This window comes from Sciurus carolinensis, chromosome 10 (genome assembly GCF_902686445.1).
Source record: "Sciurus carolinensis chromosome 10, mSciCar1.2, whole genome shotgun sequence".
Taxonomy (NCBI): domain Eukaryota; kingdom Metazoa; phylum Chordata; class Mammalia; order Rodentia; family Sciuridae; genus Sciurus; species Sciurus carolinensis.
Window position 1 is genome coordinate 79,435,856 of NC_062222.1, and position 17,801 is coordinate 79,453,656.

General features: G+C 39.2%; 1 protein-coding gene across 1 annotated transcript in view; it reads left to right on the forward strand.

The window, feature by feature from the left end:
- Positions 1-17,801, forward strand: part of Scarb2 (scavenger receptor class B member 2) — a 61,204-nt gene that overhangs the window by 24,972 nt on the left and 18,431 nt on the right. The window contains exons 3-5 of the mRNA XM_047566153.1: positions 10,880-11,027; positions 12,294-12,482; positions 12,782-12,873. Of these exons, the coding sequence (XP_047422109.1) occupies positions 10,880-11,027; positions 12,294-12,482; positions 12,782-12,873 (429 nt within the window). The remainder of the gene's footprint in view (positions 1-10,879; positions 11,028-12,293; positions 12,483-12,781; positions 12,874-17,801) is intronic.

The following is a 17,801-nucleotide window of genomic DNA, read 5'->3' on the forward strand; positions in this document are numbered from 1 at the left end:
GCTACTACTTCTTACTTACAGTGTTGATAAAGGGACATATACATATTGCTTCTTAAATAACAGATTTTTTAAATGATAACTATTTCAGGAAATAGTAGGCTGTCGGGGTTTCCGGGACCCCCAGCCTTGAGCACGGTCAAGATGGCGCCTGGCACTGAGCCAAAAGTGGCCAGCTATACAGTAAAGGACCAGCGAATTCCAATGATTGGCTAGTTAACGATGTGATTAGAGCATGCCCCCCTTGTTTACCTATTCTATACCTGCAGCTGTCCGCGCGTTTACCTCGTGTGCTCTCCCCTGATTGGTTGAGGTGTATATAAGCTTGATGGGCGGGGGAGTAGCAGAGGAAGCTGGGAGTAGGAGCAGAAGCTGAGGGCAGAAGCTGAGAGAAGAAGCTGGGAGTAGGAGCAGAAGCTGAGAGCAGAAGCTGAGAGAAGAGGCTGAGAGTAGGGGTAGAAGCGGAGAAGCGGAACGACCGGAGCAGGCGAGAGTTAAGCGGAGAGGGAAAGAGAGTTAAGGCAGAGGGAACGCAATAGTAGGCCTTCTGTATCTTTGGGTTCTGAGTTTGTTCATCTGTCTGTCTGCATAGTTAACTGTCATTGAAAATATTTGGGAAAATGTTACATTGTTGCTGGGATGATGACATAGTTAGGGCTATGGTATTGCTTCTGTACTGAACAGGTATATATATTTTTCTTGTTATTATTTCTTGAACTATAAAACAATATGCAACTATTTACACAGCATTTACATTGTACTAGGTGTCATAAGTATTCTAGAGATAATTTAAAGTGTAAGGGAGGATGTGCATAGGTTATTCGCAAATACTACACCATTTTATCTAAGGGACTTGAGCATCTGGGGATGTGCATGTGGGCTAGGGAGCTAGAACTGACCCCCTGCAGATACCAAGGGATGACTAAAATTGTTTCCTTGGTAATCCTGGGTATTTTATTTTCTGTATTTTAAAATGTTGATCTGAGAAATGGTCCTGAGGGTCTCATCATAGATGGCCTATGGAGCTCATGGCACAAAGAAGGTTTGGAATTTCTGAAAGCAGATTCAGTAGAATGGAAGGAAGGATTGATTCCTCCTTGACTGTCTTATTTTTCCTCCATGAGCTTTCCTGTCTCTGGTCCTGATCCCTGCCTTCATTTCTTCTCCACTCTTGCCAGAGTGACTTTACAAAAGAGGTTCAGCATGTCTGATACTTCCTCCTCTTCCCTGCTAAATGTCCTAGTGTGATTGATGTCCAAGGTCTTAGAGACTTGACTCCTTCTGTTTATCTAACCTCTTTTTAATTTATTTTTTTTTGGTACTTGTATTTGTCAGTTTTCCATTATTATAACACACACTTGAGATAATCAACTTATAAAGGGAAAAGTTTAATTTTGGCTCACAGTTTTGGAGATTTCATTCCATGGTCCGTTGACTTTGTTGCTTTTAGGTCTGTGGCAAGGCAGCCCATCATGGCAGAATTGCATGGACCACTCACCTCATTGCTTGGAAAAAGAAAAAAAGGTGGGGGAAAAATTTGGAGTCTGGCCCTCCCCTTCAAGGGCACTCTACTAGTGACCTGAAGACCTTCCTCCAGATCCCACCTCTTAAAGGTGCCATGACCTCACAATAGAGCCACTCTGGGAAACTAACTTTTAACATGTGGGCCTTTGGGGAACACTTATCCAAACCATAGCAGCACTTCTTCTGTCTTTTCTCTTTCTTTCTTTCTTTCTTTCTTTCTTTTATTTATTTATTTATTTTTGGCGCTGGGAATCAAACCTAGGGCCTTGTACGCAGTAGGCCAGCACTCTACCACTGAGCTATATCTGCAACCCCTGCAGCACTCTTAACCTAGAATTTTATATTCTGAGTTTTCCAATAGAAATTTAACATGAGTCACACAGGACATTTAGATTTTTTCTAATAGACACATTTTAAAAAGTTAAGAAATACAAAAACCCAGCCAGGTGTGGTGGTGCACCCCCATAATCCCTGTAGCTTGAGAGGCTAAAGCAGAAGGACCACAAGTTCAAAGCCAACTTTAGCAACTTAGCAAGACACTGTCTCAAAATTTAAAAAGACTGGGATTTGGCTCAGTGGTTAAGTACCCCTGGACTCAATCCCTGGCACACACACACAAAAAAGTTTAAAAACCAGGCAAATATAATTTTAATATTTTATATAAATAATTCAAAAAGATCAAAAATACTATCATTTCAATGTTATCAATATTTAGAATTATTAATGAAATATTTTACACTCTTTTTTCATACTAAGGCCTTGAAATACCATGTGCCTTTCACATTTACAGCATGTTTCATTTCCTTCTAGTTACATTTTGAGCATGCAGTAGCTGTATGCCACCAGTGGCTGCCATGTTGGACGCTCAATTCTCCAATTACTTATAAGCCACCCAAAACACTACCATGAGTCAGTTGCCTCTGTCAAAGAGTGAATCCACCAACATTTCTACCTAGCTCAAATCTGCCTCCTCCGGGAACTTGTCCCTGGTATGTGTGTCTATTACAACAGTAACTAAAGGCATCTTAATAATTGGATTACATATCCGTCTTTCTTTCCAAAGTACTGGAAGCTCCATGGAGAGCAGGGACCAAGTCCTTTCATCTCTGAACATCCAGTGTCTAATGAATATGGGTGGAAAAAAATGAATGAAATATTCTCAGCTATGGTTTAAATTCATAGAAACAAGAGGAGAAATTGTTTTAAAACAAAGGACAGGAGTAGCTTAGCTGGAACCACAAAACTTAGGCAGGGAAACTCAAGAGTAGGGTCAAGAAGGAGGGACCAGGTCCTGAAAAAGAGTGGCTTTGTTAGGAATATGCACAAGCACAGAGTAAACTGTTGAGAACTTCTAACTAGATTAAAATGGGTTGTGAGATCTGGCATTTATAGAAAAGCATGGCTTTTCAGGCCTCTCTACAGGGCCTGTTGGTCTCTATATTTGCTTTTGGTAGTCATTCTGTGGATCTCATTTCTGTCACTTGAGACTGTTGTTTCCTGTATAGAATAGGCTGAGCATTCAGTAACTCCTGCCCTGGTGTTTGGTAGTTCCGTGGGTTCCCTCCCACCTTAGTCAGCTGACTGTGTCCACTGTGCCAAGGCACCTGGGGCAAAGGAAGGGGAGGGCGTGGGGCTGCTGGTGATGGGAAATCTCTGAGGTGGGGAAAGGCTGTGCTAGGCCTGACTCACCTGCCCCACCATGACAGCTGGCACATTTCCCTCAACGTTGACACCTTGGGCTAGTTCAGACTATGTCTGCTCTTGGGAAAAGATGACAGCAGTTCCACGTGTTGATAAAAACCAGTCCATCTGGTGTAAGGAATGTAGTGTCTTACTTGTGTTTTCATAAAGCTGTGGATCAACACTACTTTGCTTCATGAATCTTTTACTAAAATTTGTATCAGATTTATGGTATCCCATGACTTTGCAACCACTTTGAGATTTTTAAATTTATTTTTCTAGGCATCTTTTTCTATTTTTCCTACTACTTAACATTTCAAAAATTAAAAAGATAATTGTCTGAGTTCTTTTCAACTAATTCTGTGTTTCTTATATGTATTTGTTAAAATGTTCCATTATATGATGTTGGGTTTCTTAGTTACACTGTCCATTTTGTTCATTTCGTTTTTAGGCTTGATAGTAAGAAAAAAAGGTATGTGCCAGGTGTGGTGGTACACACCTGTAATCCCAGCTACTCAGGAGGCTGAGTCAGGAGGATTGAAAGTTTGGGGCCAGCCTGGGCAATGTAGTGAGAGCTTGTTTCAGAATAAAATTAAAGGACTGGTGGGGATGTAGCTTGGTAGAGTGCTTGCCTAGCATTCACAAAACCCTGGATTCAAAACCCAATACTAAAAAAAGAAAAAGAAAAGAAAAGAAGATGTGAGGGATATAAAGTGGGCTTTTAAAAAATTGTTCATTGACTATGAAGTAATACTGGATTATGAAATAGTAATCAAAATATATAATATCATATATAGTATCATCTTTAAAAGGATAAGCTATATTTATATTATAAAATTATATTATGCATATATATTTATATGTATGTGTATACATGTATTATATGTACATAGATAGTAATCACTAAACATATACTTGAAACTGCAATAAAGTAAAAGAGCAAAATCTACTATCCAAGGTTTCACTGTCTCAAAGATAACAGTGTTAATATTTTGGTGGATGTCCTCTCAGCCATTTTTCCTGGGTAAGTTTAACTTTTAGATGGTCCTCATACTATATATACTATATGCATGTGCAAATACATAATAGATATTATATATAAGTAAATTCTGTAAGTAAATTATATAATATAATGTATATTATATAAGTAAGTATATATAGGTATTTTCCCATCACATATATATACACACACACACACACACACACACATATATATGTATATATATAGGCATTTTTCCATGTTATATCATGATCTTTATAAGTGTTGATTATGATAATATTTAATAGTGTGGATATGTTACTACTACACTTTCTTCTATGATTCCTTTCTTCTTGAACATACAGATCCAGTTCTTGTATCATAATGGAATATTATTGAAACATAAAAAAAGGAGGAAATCCTATCATTTGGGCAACATAACTGGAGGATGTTAAAGGTGCCATGATCTCACAATAGAGTCACTCTGGGGAACTAACCTTTAACGTGTGGGCTTTAATACATGAAATAAGTCAAGCACAGAAAGACCAGGACTGCACGATCTCATGTATATGTGGAATCTAAAACATTGATCCCCTAGAAGCAGAGAGTAGAGTAGAGCCCTGGGTGGGAGGTTGAGGAGAGGGGGACAGTGAGTTCAAGGGACAGGAGGAAGGACTTCTAATATTCTAATAGCACACAGTAAGACAACAATTAATTGAGTATTTCCAAATAGGTAGTAGGAAAATTTGGAATGTTACCAGAACAAAGGAAGGATAACTGCTTCCTAAATTGGGCCATAGATATGCCGTTACCCTAATCTGATCATCACACATTTCACAGTGTTGAACTACACTGTGCCTCAAAAATATGGACAATTATTATGTGTCAGTTAAAGGGAAAAAAGTCCTACTCCCATCAAAGGTTTGATATTCAAGTCTATTTTATTGTAATTCTGGTTTTTTTTTTTTTTGCATGTAATTTTTTAAAGGATCAAACTATCTTCCTTGCCATTTAGCAAAGGCAGGAACTATGTTCAAACTTTAAAATTGTGTGCTTCTATTTCTTGGATCCTTAATCTGTCAGCTAAAGCACAAAAAAATTTTTACATTCAAAGAAAGGATAAAAAATTTAAAATTCCATGATTGTTTCCAAGGAGAGTGCCTGCCCTTCTTTTAAACCTGACTCACTCTTCCATGATAGTGTCTTTTAGATTAGTAGCAAAAAAAAAGGAACAGAAGTGGCTTTGGATGAAATAGTAAATTTTTTTAAAATCCTTAATCTTAAAACTAAGAAAAATAGAAAATGATCTCCAACAGGTGCAGAAGGTGTGGTGACCAGGTCCCTGTAAGATTTATTTATTTATTTATTTATTTATTTATTTGTTTGTTTTAGTGCTGGACATGGAACCCAGGGGCTCTTTACTACTTAGCCACATCCTCAGTCCTTTTTATTTTTTATTTTGAGAAAGGGTCAATCTAAGTTGCTTAAGGCTGGCCTCAAACTTGCAATCTTCCCACCTCAGCCTCCCAAGTCACTGGTGAAACAGGTGTGTGTCACTGTGCTGGATGTCTGTTTTAAATGCATGTGGTGGCACTAGAGTCACCTGCACAAGCCATGTGAGTCATGGTAGGTGTTTGGGGACAGGAATACTTAAGCAGTGAAGTTGTTTCTTGTACGCCTTCAACAAATATGACCTAAGACCTCTCCTGACCCCTCCTCATACTGCTTTTCCTCAGTTACTGAAAGAAACCCAAACATTTTCCTCAAAATATGAAGAATTATTGAACTAAAGAAAGTTAAGATGTAGGGGAACGACAGGGATGTCTCTCTCTTTGACTAAAAGCATAACAGATTTATAAAGACAAAAAGTCTTTCCTCCTTTTGCCCCTTTTCCCACCTAAAGACAAGATGTAAATTCTCCTTTACAAATTTTTATCAACTCAGAGACAGTCCCAGAAGGATTGAATCTGTGTGCAAACTTTACCCCATTAGTCATTTCCTTTATGTCTTTCTTCTGGGTTAGTTTTTCATTACAATAACAAAATACCTGAGATAATCAACTTGAAGAGGAAAGGTTTATTTTGGCTCACAGTTTTGGAAGCTTCAGTCCATGGTTGGTTGATACTGTTACTTTTGGGTCTGGTTGGTGAAGCAGCACAACATAGTAAATGGCAGAGCCAGCTGCTCACCACAAGCAAAGAGATACAGGAAGGTATCTCAGGATCCCAATATCCCCTTTAAGGGCACACCCTTGATCACCTAACTTCCTCCCACTAGGCCCCACCGCTTACAGGTTCCACCACCTCCCAATAGCACCATGGGCTGTGGACCAAACCTTTAGCACATGGGTCATTGGACGACATTCCAAATTCTATCTATAGCACCTCCCCACAGCTTTCATACCTTTAGAAATCTGCAACTGCATCCTTTTGTCTTGCTATTTCTCTAAATTTTATTGTTCTTTGTTAAAGACATATATAAGCCAGATCCAAAACTGCCACTTTGAATTGCTTTCGAACTGAGGATTCTGTAGTAGGAAAAGTTCTGTTTTATCCACACTAAGTGTCCTGTTTGAGCTGTAGTTTTTCAGGACTTCATCAGTTGACCAGGCAGGGTCAAATCTAAGTATGGTGGGACGCGCACACCTACAATTCCAGCTAGAGTGGAGGCTGAGGCAAGAGGATCATAGGATTGAGATCAACCTTAGCAACTTAGTGTGAGCCTGTCTCAAAATTAAAAAAAAAAAAAAATTACAAAAGAAGGGTTTGGTTGGGGATGTAACTTGGTGGTAGAGCACTCCTGGGTTCAATCCCCAGTACCAGAAAAAAAAAAAAAAAGAAAAAAGAAAAAGAAAAGAAAAGGAAGGAAGCATGGGGTACCTTAGCACTTGCCTTTGGCCTGCTTCCTTCTGAGACTTGGAAACTCATTTCCACGTGCTGTGGTTTTTGAGTCCAGCCTTGCCCTCACCTGCTGCTGCTCTTTCACATCACCTCAGTAGTGTCATCCTCCTCCCTGCCACAGCTTTCCCCTCTGCAGTCAGGAAGCGTGTCCTGTGCTGTCATTCTGTGCTGCCTGTCGAGCTGTCCCTCTGCCTCTGTCTGGAAGGCATCCTCCACCTCCCACCTAGGGGCAGCCTACCCCTTCCAGGACCAACCAGAGGTGTATGACGATGCTCCCTCAGGACTCACATTCCCAGTTGCCACCCTGCCCATGTGTCCCCTCGCTCCTTGTGGTCATCCAGTGAAGCACTAACCACAAGGAAGGTGGTGTTTCAATGGCGGTCTCCCTGCCCTATTGTGGGTTCTTTAAGGAAAAGAACCGGGACTCATCCTGTCTCTCAGGAGCTGAGCACAAGCCCTGGCACATGGTATTAGCAACTAATGCTTCTAGGCATTTAGTATGTGTCATCTGTATCCTCACTGGATTGTCGATTTCTGTGGATTGAATTCTCATTAACAACCTTACAAGATAGATATGTTACCATCTCTGGTTTACAGATGAGGAAACTGAGGCACAGAAACAATGAGCAACTTCTTAGTCCCAGAGCAAGTATGGATGATGCTAGCTAAACCTAGCAGTCAGATCTCAACCTACCCGTCTCTCAGTCACTTCCTACAGTAAACTCTCAGCAGAGGATTAGGTGAACGAAGGAACCAAAATGACTAAAAGATAAAGGTCATTTGAGAGTATTGCAGACATCCAGTTTATCCAGTATCCTAGAGGATTAGATGCACAGAGGTTAATTCTTCAGCTAATTAAAATTATTCTTTTTGGTTTCCATCCCTTATCTCAGACTATTGTTCCTAAAATTATTTCTAAAATCTATTACGTTTTCCTGCCTGATTCAATAGTTCATGGATCAGCATCCAAACATTTCTTTTTCTTCCTTCTTTTCTTTTCTTTTTTTAGTACAAGGGATTGAACCTACAAGGGATTGAACCCAGGACCTGGCACATGCTAGGCATACATTCTATCGCTGAGCTGCAACCCAGTCCTTTTTTTTTTCTTTTTAAAAATTTTATTTTGAGGCAGGATCTCACTAAGTTTTCCAAACCTTGATCTTCCAGGGTAAGCAAAAAAGAAAACATTTTAAAAGTCGTCTCCAGTCAGTAAATATAAATAAACATAAATGAAGCAGACTCTAGGTTTGGGGTTATCCAGGCTTCTAAGTTCATGACCTAGGGCCTGGGTCAAGAAAAAAATAAGCCTTATTTAGCAAGGTCATTGATTTTTGACATTAGTTTTCTAACTTGGCAAAGTTGACACCTGGACCTATTCTGAGTTCTAGCTCTTGGCTCCCCAGCCTGGCATTAACTCTGATGTCACTTTTTCTACTGCTAGTTCCTTAGCAGTGAGCTCAGTTAATGTGCAGTGCTAAGCTCGAATTACGAACAGCTACCTGTGCAGAAGGTTTCCTCCCCATCCTTGCTGCAGGGAGATTCTGGGCATGCCAGGTGAATGTGGACAGATGAGTCCCCTCTGTCGGCACCAGCCACAGCTGAGCAGGGGTTTAGCTTTGAAATGTCCTCTCCTCCTCCATCTTCTAACAAATCACTTTGTTTTTGTTTTTCCTGGTCCAACCCTTAATTTTATTTATTTTTCCATATTTTTTATTGGTGCATTATAGTTGTATAAAGTGGTGGGATTCCTTGTAATGTATGCACACAATAGAATAAGAATAATTTGACCATTCACTCCCCAGTATTTCCCCTTTCCCTCCCCCTGCTCCCTTCCTCTACTCTACTGATCACCCTTTGATTTTCAAAGGACACCCCCCCCCCCCGCCCCCACCAACACCTTTCTTTTTCTGTTTCCTCTCTGACTTCCATATATGAGAGAAAACATGTAACTCTTGACCTGAATTTGGCTTATGCCAGTTAACAATGGTCTCAAGTTCCATTCATTTTCTTGTAAATGACATAATTTTATTCTTCTTTATGACTGAATAAAACTTCATGTATATATAAAACACATTTTCTGTATCCATTCATCTGTTGATGGATACCTACACTGGTCCCATAGTCTGGCTATGGTGACCTGTACTGCTATAAACTTGCATATGCATATCACTATAGTATGCTGATTTTAATTCTTTAGGATAAATACCAAGGAGTGGCATAGCTGGGTCATAGGGTGTTTCCATGCCTCGTCTTTTGAGGAACCTTTATACTGATTTTCATAGTGGTTGTACTAATTTACAATACCACCCAAAGTGTAAAAGTATTCCTTTTCTCCATATCCTCTCCAGAATTTATTGTTTATATTCTTGATGACTGCCATTCTGACAGGAGTGAGATGAAATCTCAGTGTTGTTGATCTTCATTTCCCTAATTGCTAATAATGTGGAACTTTTTTTATGTATTTTTTTTGGCCATTTGTTTTCCTCTTTTGAGAAGTGTCTGTTTTAATTCTTTTGTCCATTTATTAATAGGTTTATTTGTATTTTTGGCATTTTTCGAGTTCTTTATATATTATGGGCATATATATATATATGCACATACATATGTATATATATATATTTGCTCAACACAGTAATTGCACATATTGATGGGGTACAGTGTGACATTTCAATATGTGTATTACATGTGGAATGTGGGATGATCCAGTCAGGGCAAGTAACATATCATCTCATTTATTATTTATGTTAGGAACATTGAAAATTCTTTCTACTAGCTATTTTGAACTATTCAGTTATTGGTGTCAACTATAGTTACCCTACTGTGCTCCACCAAACACTTGATAAGAGATTTCCTAATACCTCATTTGGGGGAACTAACTTGAACCAAATTGAACTATGCATCACAAACAAGAATGAACTCTTTTAACTTACTAAACCTTGGAAAAAAAATTTTTTTTATCCCCAGTAGTGAGGTTTGAACCCAGGGCCTTGCACATGACAAGCAAATGCTGTATCACTTAACTACATCCATAGCCCTTTTTATTTTGAGATAGAATCTTGTTAAGTTGCCCAGGCTGGCCTCAACATTTCAATACTCCTACCTCAGCCCTCTGAGTAGCTAGTATTACAGGTATGCGCCACCACACCCAGTAAACCACAATTTCTTAAATGAATTTTCAACTGAAATAGAAGGCATTAGTAAATAAATTGAAATTCAAACTGAATCTATAAACTAAAGTGAAAATGTTGACAATATTTCAGGACCAAACTATATCCAAGGAAAAGAGTTTGTTGATTGCTTCAATTCTCTGATCAGGATGTCCTTACAGTAGTGCACACCTGTAATCCCAGTGGCTCTGGAGACTGAGGCTGGAGGATCACGAGTTCAAAGCTAGCCTCAGGAAAAGTGAGACTCTATGCAACTCAGTGAGACCCTGTCTCTAAATATAATGCAAAAAAGGTCTGGGGATGTGGTTCGGTGGTCGAGTGCCCCTGAGTTCAATTCCTGGTACGGCACCCACCCCACCCTCCAGAGAAAAGATGGCTCTTGACTGCTATACGTTTCCAATTATGGGGGTAAAGAATGAAAACAACCTTTTTTGAGAAAATTATCCTAAGCCTCATTTTCTTCCCACATTTTAGTTTAAATCCCAAGGTTTTAAGGGTTTCTAGATACAGTCTCTCTAATTAATTATTATGTCGGAAATATCGTATTGAAAATATAACTTTGATACTAAAAAAAAGAAAAGTCTTGCTTATGAAAGTATTATCTATTTTCAAATAAAATCTTTTTCTTTTAGGGAACTCAGAAACAAGGCAAATGTTCAATTTGGAGATAATGGAACAACAATATCTGCTGTTAGCAACAAGGCATATGTTTTTGAACGGAACCAATCCGTTGGAGACCCTAAAGTTGACTTAATTAGAACACTGAATATTCCTGTATTGGTAAGTGAGAGGTTTTATATCATTGTGGATTATAGAAGAAATATAAAGATAAGCCTGTTATGGTTTTGGTTTTACATTTAGGAGCTATTGTTATGTTTAATATATATATAAAATAAATATATACAAAATGTAAAAAATGTATCTTCCCTTCTCTTCTTTAAAGTCATCTTTAAAGAAGATGACTTTTTTCCTGAGGTCTATTAAACAAGGTCTTTTCAAATGATAGTAAAAATACAAATTTTAGGATTTATTTTTACAGTTTCTTCCTGTGTGCTCAGCGTGAGCACTTGTGAGATAAATAAGGATTTTGGGGGAGGGGGGTAGCTGGTAATTTAAAACATACTTATTGGCCCCCTTTTTTTTGTCTCAGAAATTCTAGCAATAGAATTTGCATACCACTTCTTAGTTCAGATTTCTATCTTAGTTCAGATTTCAAATTCTCAAAAATTTTTTTTCTCCGTTTTTCAAATTGCAGAGACTGGACTATTGATTTGAACCTACTGGTAATGGCAATTCCACCTTTTAATAACACCTATACCTATACTATACTGAGACCCAGGAAACTTTTTTTTGGTGTGTGTTGGGGTGGGTACCAGGGACTGAACCCAGGGGTGTTTAACCACTAAGCCACATCCCCAGCCCTTTTTACATTTTTGAATTTTTTTTTTAAATTTTAATTTTGAGACAGGGTCTTTGCTAAGTTGCTGAGGCTGGCTTTGAACTTACAATCCTCCTGCCTCAGCCTCCCCTGCCACCGGGACCAGGAAACTTTCTGATTCACGTACACCCACCTCTTCTGAGGCTCCCACCCCCGTAACTTCTAGGTGACAGCCCCTTACATATCCAGTTAACTTGTTGGACCTAGAACCTAAGAGAATATGGATCCCAGATCCTGCCTTGCTCTGCCACCTAGTGATTACCATTTATGAGGGTCCAACCTCCAGCCCCGCACAGAAGGAACCGTAGCGCCACCGTGTGGCCAAAAATGCCATGTATTCACAAGAACTTTTCCTTTGTGAGGTTGGGATAACAGCCTACAAATGGGAATACTGAGCTCACATTTACAAAACGTAATATGAGAAAGAAGAATAAACTGAAGGGTCTTATTATTCCACACGCAACCAGAGAGGAGCTCACGAACTGATTTTCAGCTATTTAACCTCAACATCGAAGTTTCCAGCCCCTCTTGCTGAGGGATAGTAGAAGAGTGTGGGGTGGGGGTGTTTAGAGCGCACACTCTGATCTTAAGTTGCCTTTGTCCCCTAGACTGTCATAGAATGGGCCCAGGTCAACTTCGTCAAGATGATCATAGAAGCCATGTTGAAAGCCTATCAGCAGAAGCTCTTTGTGACTCACACGGTTGATGAATTGCTCTGGGGCTACAAAGATGAGATCTTGTCCCTCATCCATGCCTTCAGACCCGACGTCTCCCCATATTTTGGCCTGTTTTATGAGGTATGTTGAGTTTTCTTCAAAACTTCTTTGTTCAGCTGATGGTGATGCCTCAACCTCCCGAGCAACTGGGATTATAGGCACGTGCCACTGAACCTGGCCTTACCCACGCACATTCTTGAGGGTGATCTTCTTTAGTTAAAGTTAACTAATTGTAGGTATTTATTCCATCCATGAAACACTGTCACAGCAGCACATCTAGACTTGTGTTTAATCAGACAATTGGTCAGCCTATCTTAGACAAGGTGACATAAAATTAACCACCATAGTGATTTAAAATTATCATATTCATTTATTTTTAGAAAAATGGAACTAATGATGGAGATTATGTTTTCCTAACTGGAGAAGACAATTACCTTAACTTTACAAAGATTGTGGAGTGGAATGGAAAAACGTAAGTCTAATGATTTACCAGTGTAATTATTTTTTTCATTTTTTATTTGAACTAAATATACATTCTTTAAAAATTTTAGCATTTTGGATGAAGATGTATAAATATGTAAATATTCTTGTAATTATTTTGCAAATCAAATAAGTTCTTCAAATTAAATATTAATGATTTGTAGAATTATTGTGGCCAGGCATAAGTTACAAATCAGTGAAAAGTCTCTCGTCCTCAGTAGTTACGGAAGGATGTGCAGTAGCCACAGCACAAATACTTTCAAACCAATGATTGTTTGGGAAGGGAGGGATGATTCTGGTTCTCTTTTTAATTCCATGGTTGTGAATTGTTGATGTATTTTTCTCTAAAGATAAAATATGCTTGAGTTTAGTTTTGTAGCTTTTAAAAAATGCTATTTATATTTTAATATTTACAATATATCAACAAATTACTTCCAAAAAAGAAACTGAGGCAGCTTATAATAAAGCTACATAGAAAACAAAATAATTTGATTTTTTTAGAGTCAGAAAAATGAGAAAGCTTTTAGGAAGGAGGGCAATTCTTAGAGCCTAAGTCAAGAACTTCCATTCCTGAACATTCAATTTACTTCAAAACTTCAGAACAATCCAGGAAAAAGGGATATACAATGAGTTTTGTGGAAATAGACTGCATACTGACTTTAAGTTCTGAGAAAAATTCATCATGTGTATTTTTGTAAAAGAAACTTTGGGTAACAATGAAAAATGTCAATAACAATTTTATGTGTGATATAAACATATATTCACATTACCATATTTCTAATTCACTGGAATAATTTGACAGAAAACTTAGCTAATATCTGTGAGGTGCATTTCTTTGTGTTTCAAAGGTAGATTCCAGAACACCCAGGGAATAAATGGTTAACTTGTCCTGTTAGTGCTTCTTCCATGTCAGTCATCTGGCTGGTTAAAGAACAGGAAAAAAAAAAAAAAAGCATTTCTCTAAGAGTTATTAAGGGAAAATGCTGAACAGTATACCTAACATACTACCTCTTTTAAGAAATTAAAATTTAAAAAACATGTCTAAACACGAACATGTCAACAAGCACACCGTGCGGAGGGAAAGCCGTCACTTCACACAGGCGAAAGCGGTCACACTGCTCCTCAGCTAGGGAGCCAAGACGCATCAACAGTGGCGGGTCATGTGGTCACCATGGTGATAACAGGCACAAAGTGGCACTTTGTCTGTGGTCTTCTTCCCAAAAGCTCAACCACAAGAACAACACCAGACTAATCCTAACTGAGGGATTTTTAAAAAATACCTGGCTATTACTGCTCAAAACTGTCAAGGTCATCAAATACTAAGGAACGTGTGATAAAGTATTACAGCACCGAAGAACCCCAGGAAATGTGACCACTCAGTGTCGTGTGGTGTCCTGGATGGATCCTGGAACAAAAATAGGATATCAGGGAAAAACTAAGGAACTGGGAATAAAGTATGGACATCGGTTAATAATAACATATCTATGTTGCTTTATTAGTTGTAGGAAGTGTACCTACAGTGATGTGAGATGCTAGAGATAGGAGAGACTGGGTGTGGAATGAGGGGGTCTCTACACAATCTTCACAATTTTTAAACTAGTTTTAATTAACAGTTATATAAAATTTTAAAGCATATGTATGCATTACACAAACATATTTACACACACATACACGTATTACACACACACCCAAATATATAAGATCCCTGAAAGAATCTGGAAGAAGCCAGGATAAATATTAGCTCTGGTGATGGGGTAGGGGGAGTGCCAGGTGACCAGGTATTGGGCTGGAAGAGAAAGTTACTTGTGAACAGGATATGGTTGAATATCATTTTATATACAATCTATTTTCCAGTCTTTTAATAGGAGAGATTAATCTTTGTATATACATGTTGTAATTATAGATACATTTGTGATATGTGCTATATTATTTGATATATTGCACTTATTTCTACATTTGCTTCCACTCTTAGGTTTTTATGATTTATATGTAACCAGGACTTTTCCCAATAACATCTATTCATTCTCTTTTCTCCTTCCAAACAAGACAATAATTTTACCCAGATCTTCACACCCACACATGCACATCTTCCTTGTGATTCTCGTCTACACCTTGTTTCACTTTCATATGAAGTTAAATATAAGCTAAAAAACAATCATTATTTTACCAACTTATTTACTAATTTATAAATTAATTTATACTTTTGTTTTCTTCTCATTTCTTCCTCCTGGGTTCACTTTTTTTCTTGCTAAAGACTACGCATTAACATGGTGATTTTCAATCATGGGTCATTTTGTCCCCCAGGAAACATTTGTTGGGGTCTGGATATTTTTTAGTTGTCACAACTGAGGAGTGCAGTTGGCATCTAGTGGGTAGTGGCATGGCAGCCCTAAACCCCACCATCACAGAAAAGCCCTACCACAGAGAATTCCCAAGTCCAGAATATTAATAGGTGGAGAAACCCAGCATTCTTAACTCTTTCATTCAGGAAGGCTCTGAGGTGGCAAACTCTCTGAGACTTTGCTTATTTTAAATATCATTATTCCACTTTCAGTTTTGAATTATTTTAGCCAAGTACAGAATTCTGGGCCAACCCATCAAAACTGTGATGATATTATTCCATTGACTTTTGGCCTTTATCTTTTCCCTTTATCTTTTGCAAAACCGTGTCCGGATCTGAATTTATTGTATTTATTTTGTTTGGCCCTTGAGGCATACTTTTAATACAAGGTGTCTTGTCTTTCTGAAATTTTGGAAAAGTTTTAGCAAGTATCTCTTCAATTACTGCTTCTCTGGTATTCGCCCTAGTCTCACTTCCTAAATCCCAGCCCCTGAATTCCTCTTAAACATTTCTTGAAGCCTCTCATCTTGTTTCTGTATCTTGGTCCTTTAATTTTTAATTTTTCTGAACTTATATTTGTGTAAATTCCTTAGAACTCTCTTCCAATTCTTCAGTTTTCTCTAGCTGTGTATAGTCTGGCGTTTTATTCCTACACTGACCCCCCCCCAAAAAAAAAACCCTATTTTTTATATCTAAGATTTCTTCATTTTTTATTTTGTTTCTTCCTTATTTCATACTTTTCTTTTTATTTTTTAAGTAATTTTTCCACTATTTTTTAAGGATGCTATTTTTCATTTGTCTCTTTGAGGATACTAACCAGCATATATATTTAAGGTATTGACCAGGTTGTTTCATTATTTTAATTTCTTCTAAAGAGAATTCATCTCCTTGTTGATTTTGTTTCTGGTCCTTTGATATAAGTTTCATTCAATTAAAGGAGTCTCGATTTGCAGAATCATCTTAGTTGGGATGTGAGTCTGCTGTCTGTGTACACGTGTTTACTTATCTGTCCTTACCTCTCTTGGTTTCAATTTTGTACTTCCTCCCAGTAATACACTCTGGAGCCCACAGTCCAGAACCAGTGTGCACACAGGAGCCTCCCACAGTTTCACTGGGGAAATCAGCAGAAAGCTGGGCTGAGCTTCTGGTTATGAGCGTATATCTGGGTTTTTCTGCTTTCTACAAGTTTAAATTCAAACAGCATATACAAGCTGTTTTCTTTGACCTTGTTTGTTTGTTTGTTTTTGCATTGGGAAGGGACCCCAGGACTTTGCACATGCTAGGCAAGCATTCTACCACTGAACCACATACAAGCTCCACCTCCTCTTTTTTTTTTTTTTTAATTCAGTAACTCTTTATTGTCCTGCCAGTGAACCCCCAACAAAGGAACCTGTGGAACAGGGGGAGGAGCAGGCAGCATGCAGCCTTCTGACAACTTGAAGAAACGGGGAACTTTAACCAGGTGGGAGGACACAGCCCACCTCTGCTTCCTAATGGTACTGGCTACCCTGGTGGGTCACCCATACTTGGACCCAAGGGGTGCCAACACTAGCACAAGGACCAGACCTGGGCTGGGGCCAAGTGTGGTTCACATTGCCAGTTGTACAGGGGACACAATGGACATGTCACCTCCACTCATCTCACCCACCAGACTGCAAACTACAGAGGGAGATGGGCCCGAGTGCTGGGAGGCCCCAGGAGAAGAGGACACCAGGGCACAGGCAGGAGGACACCAGGAGCTGGGCACGCAGGAGCTAGTACAGCTTCTAGCAGACATCTGAAGGAAAGGCCCATCCAACCCCTATAGCCCGTTCTAGGGGCCAGTGGGACAGCTCCAGGGCACTGAGCTTGTACGGCCTTCTTAGTGTGCTCCATCACAGCTGGGGGCTAGAGCTGCCTCATCTGGTGGGGTGGGTCATTGTCTGCACCAGGCACTGGCTTGCAGCAGAAAGCCCAACAGGCGGTGGCAAGAGTTGTAGTTAAGGCCTTCTGAACTGGGAGACAAAGAAGGGTCCCAAAGGGTGGGGTCACAAGCCCAGGCCAGGGGACAGGGAGCTTCTGAGTAGCCTGTGAAATACAACTGCAGACAGCCCTGCCACATGCTTATCCTCAGCCCTTCTTTTTATTTTATTTTTTATCTTGAGACAGGGTCTTGCTAGGTTAGCCAGGCTGGCCTCCAACTTGTTATCCTCCTACTTCGGCCTCCTGAATAGCTGGGTTCCGGATGTGCATCACCACACCAGGCTCTTTGACTTCTTCTTTTCTTTTTTTCTCGGCATTGGGGGCTGAACCCAGTTGTACTCTATCACTGAATTACATCCACAGACCTTTTAATGACTTCTAAATGTTGAGACAGGGTTTATCTAGGTTGCTCAGACTGGTCTCAAACTTGCAATCCCCTGCTTCAGACTTCCAGAGTCACTGGGATTACAGGAGGCCAATGTCCAACTCTTTAACCCCTTCGATCTCTGCCCCTAGGACCCTGATTTCAAACCCATGGTGGACCACTTTTAATCCTTATTAACTTCAGGGCTGAGTTTCAGTGCTTTCTCCTTGCTTCCAAATCTGTAGCCAAGCAT